At 35.8% G+C, this 16,686-nt stretch overlaps 2 protein-coding genes and 1 long non-coding RNA gene across 3 annotated transcripts; 1 reads left to right on the forward strand and 2 right to left on the reverse strand.

Moving 5' to 3' along the window:
• Positions 1 to 156: 156 nt before the first annotated feature.
• Positions 157 to 1,063, forward strand: LOC136798844 (uncharacterized; the record flags this gene model as incomplete). Its single annotated transcript, XM_067055517.1, is given in 1 exon segment — positions 157 to 1,063. A coding segment is annotated over 1 exon segment (726 nt). The 3' UTR covers positions 1,060 to 1,063.
• Positions 1,064 to 5,801: 4,738 nt separating this feature from the next.
• Positions 5,802 to 7,555, reverse strand: LOC136798845 (putative nuclease HARBI1). The gene is made up of 2 exons (XM_067055518.1): positions 7,170 to 7,555; positions 5,802 to 6,987 (listed from the first exon to the last, which is right to left on the reverse strand). Exons 1-2 carry the CDS (start codon positions 7,480 to 7,482, stop codon positions 6,092 to 6,094), a joined length of 1,209 nt encoding a protein of 402 aa, XP_066911619.1. The 5' UTR covers positions 7,483 to 7,555; the 3' UTR covers positions 5,802 to 6,091.
• A 6,361-nt stretch (positions 7,556 to 13,916) lies between these two features.
• LOC136798846 (uncharacterized) lies at positions 13,917 to 16,614 on the reverse strand. The gene is made up of 3 exons (XR_010845440.1): positions 16,504 to 16,614; positions 14,897 to 14,984; positions 13,917 to 14,280 (listed from the first exon to the last, which is right to left on the reverse strand). It is a non-coding gene; the product is annotated as an uncharacterized lncRNA (long non-coding RNA).
• Positions 16,615 to 16,686: the final 72 nt, after the last annotated feature.

Consider the following 16,686-nt stretch of genomic DNA (forward strand, 5'->3'; position numbering starts at 1 on the left):
GACGATTTCTGCATAATCTGGTAAACAAAGCCACGCTAAACTAAAGACTCGCTGACATAATGTCCCCCACCCAAGGGTGCAGCAAGATGCCTTGACATTGAAATGAATAAGGAAATAAGGTTAGGGTGGTAAATATTTCCTATTTGCTTATTTCAGGTAGAGGAAGCGAAGAAGGGAAGCAAGAAAGAAGCAAAGAAAAAGAAGAACACCGAGACTATTTGTACATCTCCCGGACCATCTGATGATGAAGATGAAATTGATCTATTCAATTTTGAATATGAGGAAAATGCCTCCTTTGATGATGATGATTTTAATCAACTATCTGAAATTTCCATGAATGACGAGGAAAACGAATATGATGGTGGCTCGAGTGGTGAAAGTGAAAATGAGAGTGAAAGTGAGAATGATTGCGAGGGTGGCGAGACGGTGAATGTGACTGGAAAGAAAAGTAACAAAGCTAAAGGATACAACTGGTCGGAGGGTCTAACGCTTCAGCTTATCGACACTTACGTGAAATATAAAGAAAGATTTTCTGAAGGTAACCCTGCGACAAAGGTTTGGGAAAGATTTATAGTCAGAGACTTGCATTTGACAATCCCTAGGGGAGTCAAGCTTCCTTCCAAACAACAATGCATTACACGTTGGAACTCAATGTTGAGAACATACAATAAAGCTATACATCAAAATAATGTCTCTGGAAATAGACGCAGAAAATTACCATACTACCACGAAAACCTGCACGAGGCTGTCAAAAAGGAACCCAAAATAACCCCAAAATATCTAGCAAGCACGAACTCAATTACAACCCAAAATCCAAACCTATCATCCTCATCATCTTCTTCTGCGTCTATTAACACCAGCCGTTCAAACGAAGGCGATGAAAAGCGTAAATATAGATCCTCAACGGACATAATGATGGCACGCATGGAAAAATGGAAGCAAGAAATGGAAGCAAGAGAAATGGCGAGAGAGCAGGCAATTGAAGCTCGTTTTCAACGATTGGAAGCATTAGCTGAACGGAAGATCAGTGTTCTTGAAAGAATCGAAAAAAAACTATAAATAATTACTAGATATAGCTTACACTAAGTGCCACCTAATAATAATAAATAAAATACAAGACGACTTAAAGTCGAAAATTTCGCATAATACTTGAACATCAACGACGAAGACGCGTGATACGTGACTCCTGCAGCATTATGCATTTTGAATGAAGCGTTACACAAAATATACACAATGTTATGTACACACAGGTCATAGATACCCTGTTTTTTTAATGAAAAATCTCAATCCATTAAAAAAAAGATTCCTTTAAAAATGCGACTAAAGAATTCTATTCTATAAAGCGTAAACAAAATCTTTCAATTCAGAGAACTGCAATATACTTGAGAAAAATAATTTGTAAATTTTTTTGAAAACAAAGAAGAAAAAATGAACTTTTCATTCTTTGATGCCAGAAACCTCATTTTGTGCTTTGAAGGAACTTGTGATAAAGACTTCTTACTTGCGTAAAGTTTATATCAACTTCTTTTTATAAACAGTAGAATTTATCTAAAATTGAGAAAAATGGCTAGTCAGAAAAATCTGTTGTATACTATCTTCGCTTTCTGATATGAATGATGGCCCACCACCATCAAAATCATTGGACTTTTCCAGAAAAAAATTGAATATGGGGGGGGGGGAAGGATATAACATTTTTTGGAAACCCCCCCCCCCTGGACATTGTGACTTTTGATCCCCGGACAGCAGGTCTAACCTCCCCGCCCCGGACAAGCATCAGTTGATCCCATCGAGAGCAAGTTTACTCCCCCCAGGACAAGGCCCAGGACAAATTTTGTAGATTTTTTACTACCCTCCCCCACCCCCATGTACAGACATTTTCTGGAAGAGCCCATTAAAGGCAAAAAGCAGTTGAGGACACTCATTTTTTTATAAGCATACGGTAAATTTCGGCTGAAGCTCACTATGCTTAAGTAAATCTCAATATTGAGACTCAAATTATGCTTAACCCTATGCTTGGTAAAAAAATTATGTAAGTTTAGATAGTGTACATTCTCAAGAGACCAAGTTGTGTTATTTATAAGAGATTAAACAAAATAAAATCACCAATTTTTCGAATTTTGTTTGTAATTCTCTTCTTCATTCTTGTGTTATTTTCTGAAGTTTGGGAAATTATGATTCTAAAAATTTCTTTGGGTGAGCCTCAAGGTATGCTTAGCATGCTTAATTTTTCTGGAAATTTGAGCTTTAGTATGCTTATAAACGTTATGCTTATAAAATAAATGAGTGTAGTTGAGCTCCAGCTCCAGCTTCTGGACTAGAAAATTGCAGGGTAAAAACTAGCCAACTTTAAGCTTTAAAGAAATAATACTCCTTGAGGTTAAACTTTGACTCCTTTATAACTGCTTTAAACTGCATCCCATTAAACAAACCCTCCCCAATCTCTTGCCGATTATCCTGTGAAAAATATATAGGGGAAAGATTCCAGAAAAGTAACAAGAATCTTAGTGCGGAAATGGGAATCTTATACAGACAACGTACCATGGTTCAAAATGAAAATCCTAATTAGCAAAAGGTGTATCAAGATCGGTGAAGTTTGATTGAAGCTCAATAGACCTTTTTTCAAAGAGGCCACCCTGTTGAATAATTATGTAGTCCAGCAGAAAAACAATGATAAAACCATGCATAATTATTACGATATGCATGATACAGTAATTATGCATGGCTCTATCATTGTTTTTATAGCTGGACTACATAATTATTCAACAGGACGTCCTCTTTGAAAAAAGGTCTATTAGTTTGATTTATTACCTTGTTGCCCATTCTTTTTACATTCCGAAGGCTTATTAGCAGACACCTACGCTAAAGCTTAAAGAGCGAGCCAATATCTATCATCCCATCGGGGAGGAAAAGCTGGAACTTTTACTAATCAAACTCATCGAACACCAATCAAACTTCATCGGATAAAAAACTGTCATCATTAACGAGGGACCGCTGTACATTGTGCGGTGGTGTACGGTGGGGCTGGATCTAAATGTCCTTTGTACGGCGATCTGCGGCGATGAAAATAGGTTAATTTGAAATCTGCTGTATTATCTGTACACCCCACCTTACCCACCGTAAATCACCGTACAATGACAATGTACGGCAGTGTCTAGACAGGGTCGTTTCGATTATACAAAAATGGTTGCTGAATTTCAATTGACATGATTTCTAAGAAATAGCGTGAGATCGGGTAACTTGCATACGCATAGCCCTCAAATGAATGAATGACCCATTTGGTCATTAAAATACAGGTCATTAAAATACAAAGTTAAACCAAAACAAAAATGGTAGGCTAGAGCTGCAAGCGGAGCTGCGTAGTTCATTTGTTTTGAATTTTGCTGCTTTGATTGGTCAGTCATTTGATGGCTGTGCCAGTTACCCACCACTGATGCAAGTTACCCGACTTCACGGTACTTGCTAAAACTGACTGTTTGTCACAACTAGTTTCACTATTAACACATAACTATCTGGTGAAAAAAGGTAAAAAAGATCATACCTGTGCTGTTTGTAGTTTTGGTGAAGAAGAGAAGAGAGGGTTAATAATGTTGTTGTTTGTTTGGAAAATTAACTCTTTTTGTACTACTTACTGGATACTGAGCATGATCAATTTATTGGTGCATTCACTAACTACACAAACATAAAATACTTAGTAGTAAACAAATATTAAACCTCTTTAAACACTCTACAAAAGACCAGAAAATATGATAAAAATTTATACAGCAGCAGCAAGTTTCAAAATCAAGCAGCCATTAAAAAAAGTTCTCACAATGAATGTCTACAAAGGCTTGGTTACACTTCTTGCACTAGCGTATTTTATTTATTAAGAAAAGCCCTGTTTTTTATCACTTTTTATCTTTGGGAGTGAGTCCACCTTTAGAATATTTACCGTAGTACGCCCGCAGCCAAACGCCCACGCCATAATTTGCGCCCTAAAAAATGTCTCGCCAGCCAGACACACGGAAGGCTATCGTAATACTTTCGCTAAGCGAAATTAATAAGCATAGGTTTGGTTACATGAAGAAATAATGTGAAGATTTTCTTTTTTAACAATGTAAAGAATATATCTAAATAAATAAAAATGATGGGTTAGTTTTAAAAATGACAATATAAACAATCCATCCAAATAAAAATGATGGGCTAAGCGGTTTTTCTATATGCAATAAATCTGCATAAGCACAAATCACAACAATGACTCCTTTATAACTACTTTAAACTACATCCCATTAAACGAACCATCCCCAATTTCTTCCTGGTTATCCCGTAAAATATATATAGGGAAAAGAATCCAGAAAAGTACACTGGAGTTTTTAACGATTCAAAATGAAAATCCTGATTAGCAAAAGGTATCAAGATCGGTGGAGCTCTATATTGAAGCTTCATTTATTACCTTCTTGCCTATTTCCGACGGCTTATTAGCGGACGCTCACACTAAAAAGCTTATAGAGTAGGCAAATATCTATCAACCCATAGGCCGGGCGATGTCAATCGAACTGTTTGATTACCGAACCAAATCGAACAGTCATCGAACCAAGAAATTCCGGTAAGGTTCGATTAATTTGATTGATGTTTGATGTGTTTGATTTACGGTTTTCGTTCACAAATCATTCTCAGAGCACATGAGCAACTCTTTTCTGCTAATCCAATGATTGTAAGGGATCGCTTAGGCTAGAAGAGCTATTGTGCTAGCAATAACTGGAACCATTTGAGCTACAAAAACATTGATTGAACTTGATCAAACTGCGATATAACTTTAATCAATACCGAAGATTTTCTGGTAAAGTTCGATTACTCTTCGATCAGGCTCGGTAATCAAACACCTAACCGTTTGATTTCGTTCGATGAAATTTGATGGTTCGATAACGACAATCGGTTTGATAGGGTTCGGTTGACATCGCCTGGGCTGGCATCGGGGAGGAAAAGCTGGAACTTTTTCTTAAACCAAACACATTGATTGAAAACCAATCAAACTTCATCAGATAAAAGTAAAAGATCATACCTGTGCTGTTTGTAGTTTTGGTGAAGAAGAGGGCTATGAGTTGTTGTGGAAAATTAACTCTTTTTGTACTATTTACTGAGCATTATCAATTTATTGGTGCATTCACTAACTACACAAACATAAAATACTTGGTAGTAAACGAAAAATAAACCTCTTTAAATACTCCACAAAAGACCAGAAAACATGATAAAAATTTATAAAAACAGCAGCAAGTTGCAAAAGGCGGTGAAAACTAGTTTCAAGCAGCCATTAAAAATGCTCACGATTAATGTTTACAGAGGCTTGGTTACACTTCTTACACTAGCGTATTTTTAATTATTAAGAAAAGCGCCGTTTTTATCTTTGTGAGTGAGTCCACCTTTAGAATATTGGCCGTAGTACGCCCGCAGCCAAACACCCACGCCATAATCCCCCAATGTACGGAATACTATAAATACGGGCTAGCTGTGTACGACAAAAAAAAAAAAGACGGCGAAAATTTAAACCATCTGCACAACCTCGTGAAGCTATGAAGCCACCTATGCTCGCTGTGCTCGCTCGGTGGCAATTATAATTTCTTTCCGGTTGTTTACAGAAAACTTATCTTCTGTTCAGCTTTCTTATTGAAGATGTGGCCATAGTCGTTAAAATAAAATGAAAACATTAGGTTTTGTTTCCTTCTATTAAAAACAGCTAGAGTTTGCGTATTTCATGTAATAGAATCGATTTGCCTACAAAAAGTCTAAATAATTAAATGAAATTTACAAGAAATCACCTTTTTAGCTACACTATCAACTAACTACATTTATTACACTTCAAATTTTAGATATTTTAACTTAAATAAGTTTCGAAATCTTAGCCTTATCATCATGTTTCAATTGTTTTTAATAATATAGTTGAAAATAGTTATTAATAATCTAGTTGAAATATTGAATATTGAACAAAAAGATATTGAATATTAAAAGTAATTTAATTTGGAAATAATTTATTATTATAAACATTAATTAAATGTATAAATTTTGAAACTAAAGCCTTGAACAATTGAACGGTATTTAATAGATAATAAACTTAATGTTAATGATGATTGTTTCTCTTGGAATAGAGGGTTCGGGCGATTCTATCTCTTTTTCGTGAGACTTCTTTTGCTGAGCTACTAGAAACTTCTGAGGTTATTGTCTCATCATTCAAATCTTCGTCGAAGTCGACTCTCTCTCTTCGGTCGTTGTATTCAATTGTTTCATTTACTATCAAAAAATTATGTATTGCACAGAGGGCATGAACTATTGTAGTCAATCTGTCAAGTCGAAGCATTTCAAAGTTTTTCAATCGATGAAATTTCCCTTTAAGTAGACCGAATGCTCTTTCTATTACCACTCTAGAGCTGGACTGGACGTAATTGAAGCGTTTTTGGATGGCGTTGAAGTTCCCATAATTTTTGTATGGTGTTATTAGCGTAAACGATAAGGGGTACGCTGCATCCCCAATAAGGTACCCACCGTGACACGTGTTGATTGGGTGTCTTGCAATGCGCTTGCCCAAATCAGAATTTTCGTACACCATTGCGTCATGGACAGAACCAGGCCAACCACCGTAAACATCTGTAAACAACAAATTATTGTCGCAAGTTGCTTGAAAGTTCAAGGAGTGAAAGCCCTTCCGGTTAACATACTGCTCTGGCTTTTCACTAGGTGGGCTGATCCTTATGTGTGTACCATCTATGGCACCCACAATTTTCGGCAAACCCCGTTTACTAAAGGAAGACATTATTCTCTTTGCTCTACGAAATGTTGGCCACTTTACATACTCCGGATATATTACATTGATGATGGCTTTTGAAACACGGTCCACACAGTCTATCGCAGTGGAAGACGCAACGCCAAATCTATCACCGACCCTCATGAAATCATCTTGAGTGGCACAATACCACAAAAATAGCATAATTTGGTCTTCGGTTGGTGTCATTGGCCGTCCTAAAAAATGAAATAGGAAAGTTTTCGTTAATAGTTTTTTCTATTCTAAAATTGAAGATATTTCAGATGTTTCCTAGTTCTTTCCACCAGGAACTCCCTACCTTAATGTATGCATGGTACCAGCTGAGAGGGCAAGTTTGCTTAATTGTCAGAAAAGTACGGTATTACTAAATTAAACATACCTCCAGGATTATTTTGAATAAATACAGGGTCTGTCCCTATTTGAAGCAGAAGTTTTTCGAACGTACTACGACCCATACGAAAAAGCATCCTGAATTGAAAGTCGTTGTACCGTGGTACTTGTAACAGGACAAAGTTTTCTGGTCTCTCAAATCTAGTTCGAGTGGTTGTTGCGACCGCCAATACATGGCTCATTGCCTCGAGCTCATTCATACTTGAATTGTTGGACTGTAATAATAACGCTGCCATTTCCTCCTCATCATTGTCGTCCATAACAAAGGTCAATAGGTGAATTAATTCTTGTCTAGACGCCATTTAAAAACCAAAGGCAGCAATCAATCAAGATAACCAAGAACACCAAAAATTGGAAAATCGCAAAGGCAAGAAGAAGGTCAACAACTTTTCGTTTTTAGTTTGTTTACATTTTAAGCTACCATTTTTCACATAATTTATGCCGTGACGATATGACGTCATTAAGCCAATACGAGGCCGAAAAAACATTGGCGCTATATTATGCGTGCAAAATTTACTACAGATGCAATGAACAAATCAAGAAAATTCAACTGCTTGGAAAGACTGTGGTATTTGCATTTTTTACTGGTTTATTTTTTAAAGGAAATAGTACTGAGAGCACATTATTTTACAAGAAATGCAACAACTTTAGACAGAAAGAATCAGGAATTGAGGCACTTACAGTAAATATAGTAAAAATAGTGATGAAACAAATAGGCCCTAAATCACTTAAAAACAATATGTCTCCGTCTTGACAAACAACCCTGTACACCAGCCTTAGCTTAGACTCTCAAAATCCTAAGGGCTAAATCATTGATGTTGTATAAAAAGTATTTCACATAAAGGATCAATTTTATCATCAACATCATTACACGATATTACAATATTATCATTATACTAAGGCAGGAAATTTTTGAAACAAACCTTAAATGATTCAGACCTACAACATAACCCGAAAGAAACTTTAGTTGTTGGTTTATTTTTTAACACATGCGTGTTACAGTTACGGGCTTGTTGTACTTCAGAATAAAAACATTTCAAGATCTTCAAGTTCCATCTTCAAGTTCCTATTCGTCTTCAAATAATACAAAGCATATCACAAACGGGCAATTAATCGAAATGAAGTAAGAAGCTGTGAAAGAAACTGTGATATTATTAGTATTGTAATACATTTACGATGAACAATAACATATGAAACATAGATTTGCATACTAGAAAAATGAAGTGCTATAAATTTTTTTTAACAATTTCAAAATATAAAATTCAATTCAAGTGTCTTTGAAACGTTTCTTGAATGTTGCAGAGCTGGCACGTACTCTGAGAGTCTCTAGTTCGTGATTCGTGAAATTTCAAAGAGTCGTCCTTCAAGATAGCAGCCCATGCAGTCTTTCCATACTTCATAATCCCCATGTTTAAATAACCGTCTTCTTCTTCGGTAAATTTTATGTTTTTGGGAGCTCTTTTTGGAGGGGCGGGATTGGTAATGACTGCGTCTGAATTTGCATGGACACGAGTTGTGTTGACATTGGATTTATTTTCTTTATGTAAAGCGTCTGGTTGCTGGTTATTCGAAAGCTGCTCAACTACTTCAGTCACATTCCGTTGTGTCGTTACAAAATCAGTGGATTCGTTTAATTCGTCAACAGGTTGATATGGATCCAGGTTTTTCGAACAACAAGGATGATTTTGATCGCTCGACGGTCTAGAAGCAATAATTTGTCGACTCTTTTCAAGAACGTTTTGATCAAAAGCATTATCCACGTTATTATAAATTTCCATGAGCGAACCGGCCTGCTTCCTACAATCCTTTGTCATTTTATTCATACACTTTTTGCCTTCGATTGCAACTTATCTAGATTGTTTCTTTTTGTAATAAACTTTAGCCACTTGTGAACTATGCTTTTGATCCTCGGATATAAATCTTTGTTCTTCTAGTGATAATCGATCACTGCTTTCAGTTTCAATAATCTGTCTATATCTTGTAGGGTTGATATATTTTTGAATTGCTTCATAAACAAGCATGTTCATTGCAATGGTTAATGATTGAAACTGAGAGCCATTAGAGTTTATCAAAAGAAAATTAGATCTTGTAGCTAATCTAGGGCGGACTTTTAAAATATACAGATCGATGATATCTATAATGTCTGTAGTTCATATCAAAGTGTCAGCAGTTTCGAACTCCGTCTGATCGATGAAACCGTCGTTTTCCTTAGCCTTTTCGATCATTTCGATGGTTAAAAATTGAAAAGTCATTGGTCTAGAGCATTTAACACGGAGGAATAGCAAAGTTGTAATGAATCTGGTACTAAATACCAAGTCTCTCTGTGTTACAATTGATTGGCAGGCTTCTATAATTCTTTTTTATCTAGGCAAGTAAAACGGTACAACTCTCTCCATTTCTTCAATTGAAGCCCAACTATCTTTGGAAATCAGAGTTTCCAAATCAAGATTGCGAGTGCATTCGACACGCTTTCTCTTTCGTAAGTTCTCTTTAGCCCTTCTTAAGTAAACTTCGGTCACGGTAAAGTGTCTCAATGTAGCATCTGACACCCGGTTTGCCTTTCGAAAGTCTACCATGTCAGTAATGGCCTTAACGTTATTTAGTGCACCTGACGAGCTCAGTTTCCAAGACTCTTCCAATGTTTTTAAAAAAGAAATGATAATGCTTGCAGATCCCAAACAACAATCCACAAATTCATAAGTCAATTCATTCTCGTCGGAATTATTTCCCAAAGCACTCATAAAAGATTTCATAGTTCTCTTACCAATTTGAACGGCTTCTCTGTTTGTTTTACCTCCTCCACATGACGTAGTCAGCCATTGTAAATATTCCAGACCTATACCTTCTTCCAAAGAAAAACAGGGCTTTTTTGCTGTGAAAGCTTTGCTTCTTACTGGTGGCATTTCATCAATCATATTTTCTTTCTGTACCTCGGATTGTTGATCAAAATAGAAATACCAGGGGTGCTTTGTATTAATATGCTTCCTTAATCCTCTGCAACTTTTGTAATCGATGTGCAAGCATTGCTTCAACAATGGACAAGTGAATAAACCTTTATCGTTTTGGCGCAAACGCAGCTTACGTTTTCCTTGTGCGGCACCATCCAATACCCTCCAGTTTACAATGAGGTTGCGTTTGGCCCTCGTGGCCAAACCTCTAATGATAATCATAGAAGTTTTTTGTTATTTATCCTTATATTTTTAGAAATTTCAACGGGGGGTCTTCTTAACTTTTCTATTGGTAGTTTCTTTGTTAAACAAAAGGTTCCTTTTGTTAAAAACTTTGGATTTAAAAAGTGTACCCCTGTTTCACTTTCTGTATCTAAATAAAAGCGCCAAAATGTTTCTCCAATCAGGAATGGTTAGATAGACAGCGCGCGCCGTTTTCATCCGGACAAAAAAAATGACTTAAATTGTTCACCAGGCTTTGAAACATCCAATTCACTAAACAGTGTATCAAATTGTCCCTGAAAAATAGAACTGTTTAACTCCTTTGGAGGCGAACAAAAAGCTCGAAAGAATTTATAAAATATCATTCCCTTTGAAACTGAACAATAAACCATGTGAGTGAACTTTAGAAATTGTCTAGATTGTTCATACGGCTATAGAACTTTAATTCCCAAAATGACACTCCACGTTAGGACCCAACAAAGAGAAATTTTCGTTTCCTTCCACGATGAATAAAATGTGCCCAAAATAGGAGCACATTTCATTCTCTATAAAGGCGAACAAAGAACAAGATGGATTCAAAGTTTGTAAAGGTGAACAAAAAGGTGTCAAGTTAACTAATTGTTCAGTCAATCTCAACAGAATGAAAATAATGGTCCTTTGGGACCAAATTGTTCTGTAAAATTGTGTTCTCTACGCATTCCCTAAAATGAGGAAGATTATTGAAAACAACTACAATAAGGCATATGAACGAGGAGTGTTCACTTAGCGTTTAGTGAAGTAGTTCGCGAGCGCAATGTCTCTCAAGAATGTCGAAGCAAGTAGAATAGTTCAAAAGCGCCAAGGAAGAAAACTTTTTCTGACAGAGAAAGCAAGCCATAATAAAAAATAAACATCACCAAAAGAAGGAGTACATCATAAATACAAGCCGTTGGAACTTTCAAAAGATGGATCTTCAAAGCTGTTTTCAAGACATTCGAGATTCAACCAGTATAATTCAGAAGTTTTCATAATACAAGAGACTGATACAGAGGCTGAGGAGGAAGTTGTAGAAGAAGTGCTTCCAGCAAAGATGGCGTCTATGGTTGAGTTGTTTAAACCAAACGCAGAACTGACAGGCATTATTTGTTTATCTGACACTGATAGTAATTCTTGATTATTTATTGTAGTAACCTTTTTCAGGTGCATTCTCTCTCACCTTCATTCTTATCATGTATCTCTTGATCATTTAAAAACAGGAAGCCTAATTTACTGTTTTTTTGTCTTATCGATTTTCTTTCGAAAAAAGATATGTCTGAGATAATATCAAAATCTAACTCTTTAGAGCTTTACTCGTGATTCATAAATGGGCTACTTTGATTGTAGCCCGCTGGTAGCCCACCGGTAGCCCATCATTTTAAGCTTAAAATTGCTTGGTAGCCTGTAGCCCGTTCAAATATGCCAAAATTATGATTTCCCAATGACGTCATATCAATATTATGAGAATGGGAACAAACATTGGAGAATGAGACATGCGCACTTGATAGAGAAAGTGACTTTGTCATGTTTTATTGAAAAGTTCTTAAATGGGCTACTTTGATTGTAGCCCACTCGTAGCCAGCTGGTAGCCCACCATTTTTAGCTTAAGATTGCTTTGTAGCCTGTAGCCCGTTCAAATATGCCAAAATATTAATTTACGAGTGACGTCATATCAATAATAGGAGAATGAGACATGCGCACTTGATAGAGAAAGTGGCTTTATCATATTCTATTGAAAAGTTCTTAAACGGGCTACTTTGATTGTAGCCCGCTGGTAGCCCACCTGTAGCCCATCATTTTTAGCTTGAAATTGCTTGGTAGCCTGTACACGGCCATTCACTTTGGCTTTTGGCGCGACATTTGACAAAACGGGCGTTTTTGAAAATTCCCACGGGCGTTTGTTGAAGCGGTATGGCGTAAGGCGGGCGTCAAAACACAAAAAAGTAAATATTGTGAAAAATAAACATGTAATTTGATGTTTTTTGACTAAAAATGACAAACAGGTTGCTCAAATTGAAATTTAAAAAGTCAAATACTCCTAATCCTTGTTTTAAATACAAAAATCTGCCAAAATCTGCATGAGAATTTCAATGCAGTAGGGGCCAAATATCGACTTGAAGAGAAAGAACGAAGCAGAGTTATTGCAAAAACAAAAAAAACCTTGAAAGGCAAGTAAATTTCCAAACCTGTACCGAAGTAAACTTAATTGTGTCATTTTTTTTATAAAAGATAATGAAGATTATAGACAGCCACTTTTCGGAATCTGAAACCTATTTTCATGTTGTCATTTTGATCCGCCATCTTGAAAAATAAGATTCGAATTGTCAAAACGTTCGAAAATATCGTCAAAACGTTCGAAAATATTTTGCGCGGGAAAATTTTTGTTGCAAAACCAAAACACAACCAGAAAAAGTTGCAGACCAAGTGAAACAACCGAGATTGACTTCTTACGTTTCGATTGACAAGATTGATAGAAATAATGAGTCATGATGATGTCCTTGACAACCTGTGTCTGGTTTGTGGATGTCTGTTCAAAAACTTGAGAACAATAAATCTTTCTGACCTAACCAGGGAAAATATAGCCGACCTCGAGAATGTGTTTTACTTGGACTTATCAGTGAATAATGGTCTACAGCTGCCAAAAAAATTGTGTTTTAACTATGCTTCACTAAAATGAGAAACATTAAAAAACGGCCCACCGCTACAGTAAATCCAATTTCGATACCAGCCTGGCTTCCCCACAGTGAAAATTGCAACGTGTGTCACCACTATAATAAACAATGGGTCGACAATCAAAGTGGGGGTCGTAAAGCAAAGAAATCAATTCCAAAAGGAAGACCATCGAAAAAGGCCGAGCTGGTGTTTTGGACAAGGCAAGCAAGTATAGAAATTGCCACTTGCATCGAAGTCATCTTTCCAGAACACTTATTTTTAAAAGAAGTACAATCCTCAATTGAATTTATGCAAATGTTCCTATTGCTTTCAACTAAACAGAAAACCGATCACGATTTTGAGATGCGATCATAACTTTTGTTTCAAATGTATAATCAGGTCGGTCGAGGGAAGTGCATTTGGTGATTTATCTTGTCCTGTTTGTGAAATAACTTTTCAACCCAGTGACATTACACCGAGTCGTCACATTAACAAGTTGTTACTATCTTTGAAACTTTCGGGATTGGTGAGACGGGGGAAAAGTCGTTACACGAGAAAAGTTGTGAAAATATCAAGCTAAAAGATATTATAAATTTACCAACGACTTCAAAGTTACCAAAGATCACAGAACAAGCAGCAGCCTCAATCATCGAACACAAGATGGCCAACTCCGAGATGCAAAATAAGGCAATCGCTATTTCTTCAGGAGGCCCAAGGGTAAGAGATTTACACACTTTTATTCACATCTAATTAAGGTAATGCCATATTTAATTGATCAATAATTGAAAACGTCATATGAAATAGGTAATATAAAACTTTGCTTCAATTACTTCAAAGTAAGTTGTAAGAGGTTCAGGGTGCTTGCTTATATAAAACAGATTGAGGCTCAAGAGAATTTCAAAGAATACAATGAAGATTTTTTCACAAAAGGCTATGGAATATTCGGAAAATTATGGTTGAAAACATATATAAGAGATTTAACTAGTTTATATAAGTAAAAAATCAATTTCTAGCCAATGATCATGACGCACATCCCAAACGCTTCAAAGGATAGCACTGAAGTGACAAAGCGAACATTGCAAAGACGCAACAATTTTTTGAAGGCCAATCTCTCCATAGTGTCTGAGCAACAGCATGTCAGACTGCATCTCTTTTGAAATCATTCACGCTTGAAATAAGTATAGCTATTCTTAAAAAGGCTCACATCACACCATTCATCGACGAAAAGAGTCTCGTTGCCATGAAGTCTGATCTCCGTTTGTCCTGGGAAAAGATGAAAGGAATGGCAAGGTAAATATACTGAACAAAGTAACAATAAAGAGAAAAATATTCTGAGACTTAAAAATCGAAATTTAACTACTCTGGTGTGGGTGGACAAGAAGGTGGATATATGTCACTATTTTCTTGAACAAATTAGTGTCATAGGTACAAATATTCAATTTTTCTACAAAATTTTATGTAATGACCACCGTTCTTGTTCATCTTGTTCATGTACTCTTCTGTCCTTAATTGTAGGGAGGATAATTTTCCATTATTTTGGAAAAAATTACTAAATTTTTACAATTTTTCAAAAACTATTTGTAACTTTTTTTATAAACTCAACGGTTTTGGAACACATTCAGTGAGAGCAACACTTTAAAGCCATTGATTACCCCTCCTACCCCAGAAAAGAATTTGTTCGACCCCTACAATTAAGTAAAGAAGACTGATTAGGAATATTAATTGCAATTTTAAACTTTAAAGGTGGATGTTGTCTTTCAATATCGAATTAGCATCAAATCATAAGCAACGAAAAATTTCACGTGAGTGGGCTGGTGATATGTTTGCTGTGGAAATGACACCTTTCTTGTTTGAAAAGAAAGATAGGAAAGGTCAATACCATATACTGTCTGCACCATGGAGTCATGTGTAACATCTTCCTTCTTTTGTTGTCGATTATGTGGACAAACTGGACCAGTAAGTTGTACCTAAAAATATTTGAAAATAATTTACTTGAAAGTAAAGCCAAATCAATGCCATTATTGGAGAAAACTCAAACTAAGCATCGAAACAATTGGATATTGAAGAGGTGTTGCCAAGGAACCATCATGAGCTGGTCAACCTCTAAGCATAAGCTTCTTTTTCTTTCAGTGAAGATATGCTTGTTCACCATCCTCAAATGAACCATGAAATACACGTGAAGTTAGGTGGTGATCATGGGGGCAAGTCGTTTAAAGGAGTTATGCAAGTCTGTAACACATCGAAACCCAACAGTCAAGACAACACTGTTGTGTTTTCCTACTTTGAGGCAAAAGACTATAGGTCAAACTTGAGAGCTGGTTTTGGAATATATACAAGCCAGATAGATGAGCTTCAGCAAATGAAGTGGAAGTAATAAATTAAATTTCATGTTTTAATTCTTTTCATTCAGTTTTAAAAATTCTATACTAACTTTTGCTTTATAAATGTGCTTTGAGAACTTAAAGTGAATTTAAAATCATTATTTTCTTGGTAATTTCTGAAATTTCAGGTTCACATTAACTTATTCTTTGGCTTTTAAGCCATATTTTACCCTTGTTTTCTTAAAAAAGTGTGGAAGGTTTGTATTTTTCTATATCTTTGATTTTAGTGATTATTGTTTTCGCATATTTATAACTGGGGACTACGAGTTCCTTTGTGCAGCATATGGTATCTCAGGAGCTTCAGGTAAGTTTGAATCTCAGTAAGGTGAAGGGAATTTATTTGTTGTTCTACGGGCCCGACCGACTTGTTTTTACCGATAAATTTAATTTGTAAATGAAAGTTTAAATAGTGAAATCAATTAGTTAAAATTACAATTGTGAATAAATAACCTTCATTAATCGTTTTTCTTAATTACTGTTTATTGGACAACCTAACAACATTTTTTCAGGTCGATTACCCTGTCTCTTCTGCACAATAATGAAATGCGAATTGAAGATTCCTCGCATACAAAGAAACTGTGCAAAAAGAACATTGGAATCATTGGACCGTATGCTTGAAGAATTCCAACGCCATGAGAATAAGTCTAAAGCCAAATTTCATGAAAACGTCATCGGAGAAAGAATTTTTAACGTGCCTCTTGACCAGGTATAAATATGAATTGGCCTATTGCAAAATTTTGTCAGATGACACAAAAATTTTAAATCCAAGCAAGAACTAGGCTAAAATCTATAAACAGTTTTATTTTATTTCATTCAGGTTGCATTACCGACGTTACATATTTCTTTGGGCACATTCAAAAAATTTTATAATTTACTTGAGAAAGAATGCAAGGTATTACATTTGTCTTCATTTTTGTTCAAACATTTTCCAAAATTTAGAGTTTAACCTGATTCTGTCTGCACAAGTAAATTCCTTTACTTTATTTTTTTGTTTTGACATTTTAACGCCATATACTCATATTGAGAACAAACTTTATTGCAGCTAATTGATCTGAAAATAGCAGTTGGAAAGGGGGAGGTGAAACCAAGTGTTATAGATACATACCATAAGGTTGCAGCTCTAGAAGATGAAATTGATGTTGCCAATGAATACATCGATTTGATCCAATCAGCTATGTGCATGCAGGTCAGTCAGGATCCTGACAATGAAGAAGAAATATTTAAGATATACAATCCGCGAATTGATCATTTTATGAAGATCGTAGAGAGAAAGGTAATTTTTATAGTT

The sequence above is a fragment of the Clytia hemisphaerica genome, unplaced genomic scaffold, assembly GCF_902728285.1.
Source record: "Clytia hemisphaerica strain Z4C2 unplaced genomic scaffold, Clytia hemisphaerica genome assembly, whole genome shotgun sequence".
NCBI classification, from domain to species: Eukaryota; Metazoa; Cnidaria; class Hydrozoa; order Leptothecata; family Clytiidae; genus Clytia; species Clytia hemisphaerica.

Coding starts and splice junctions, on each gene's coding strand:
- LOC136798845 (XM_067055518.1), bottom strand. CDS start 7,482: ATGGCGTCTAGACAAGAATTAATTCACCTATTGACCTTTGTTATGGAC. Junction 6,988..7,169: donor TATTCAAAATAATCCTGGAG/GTATGTTTAATT, acceptor TTCATTTTTTAG/GACGGCCAATGACACCAACC.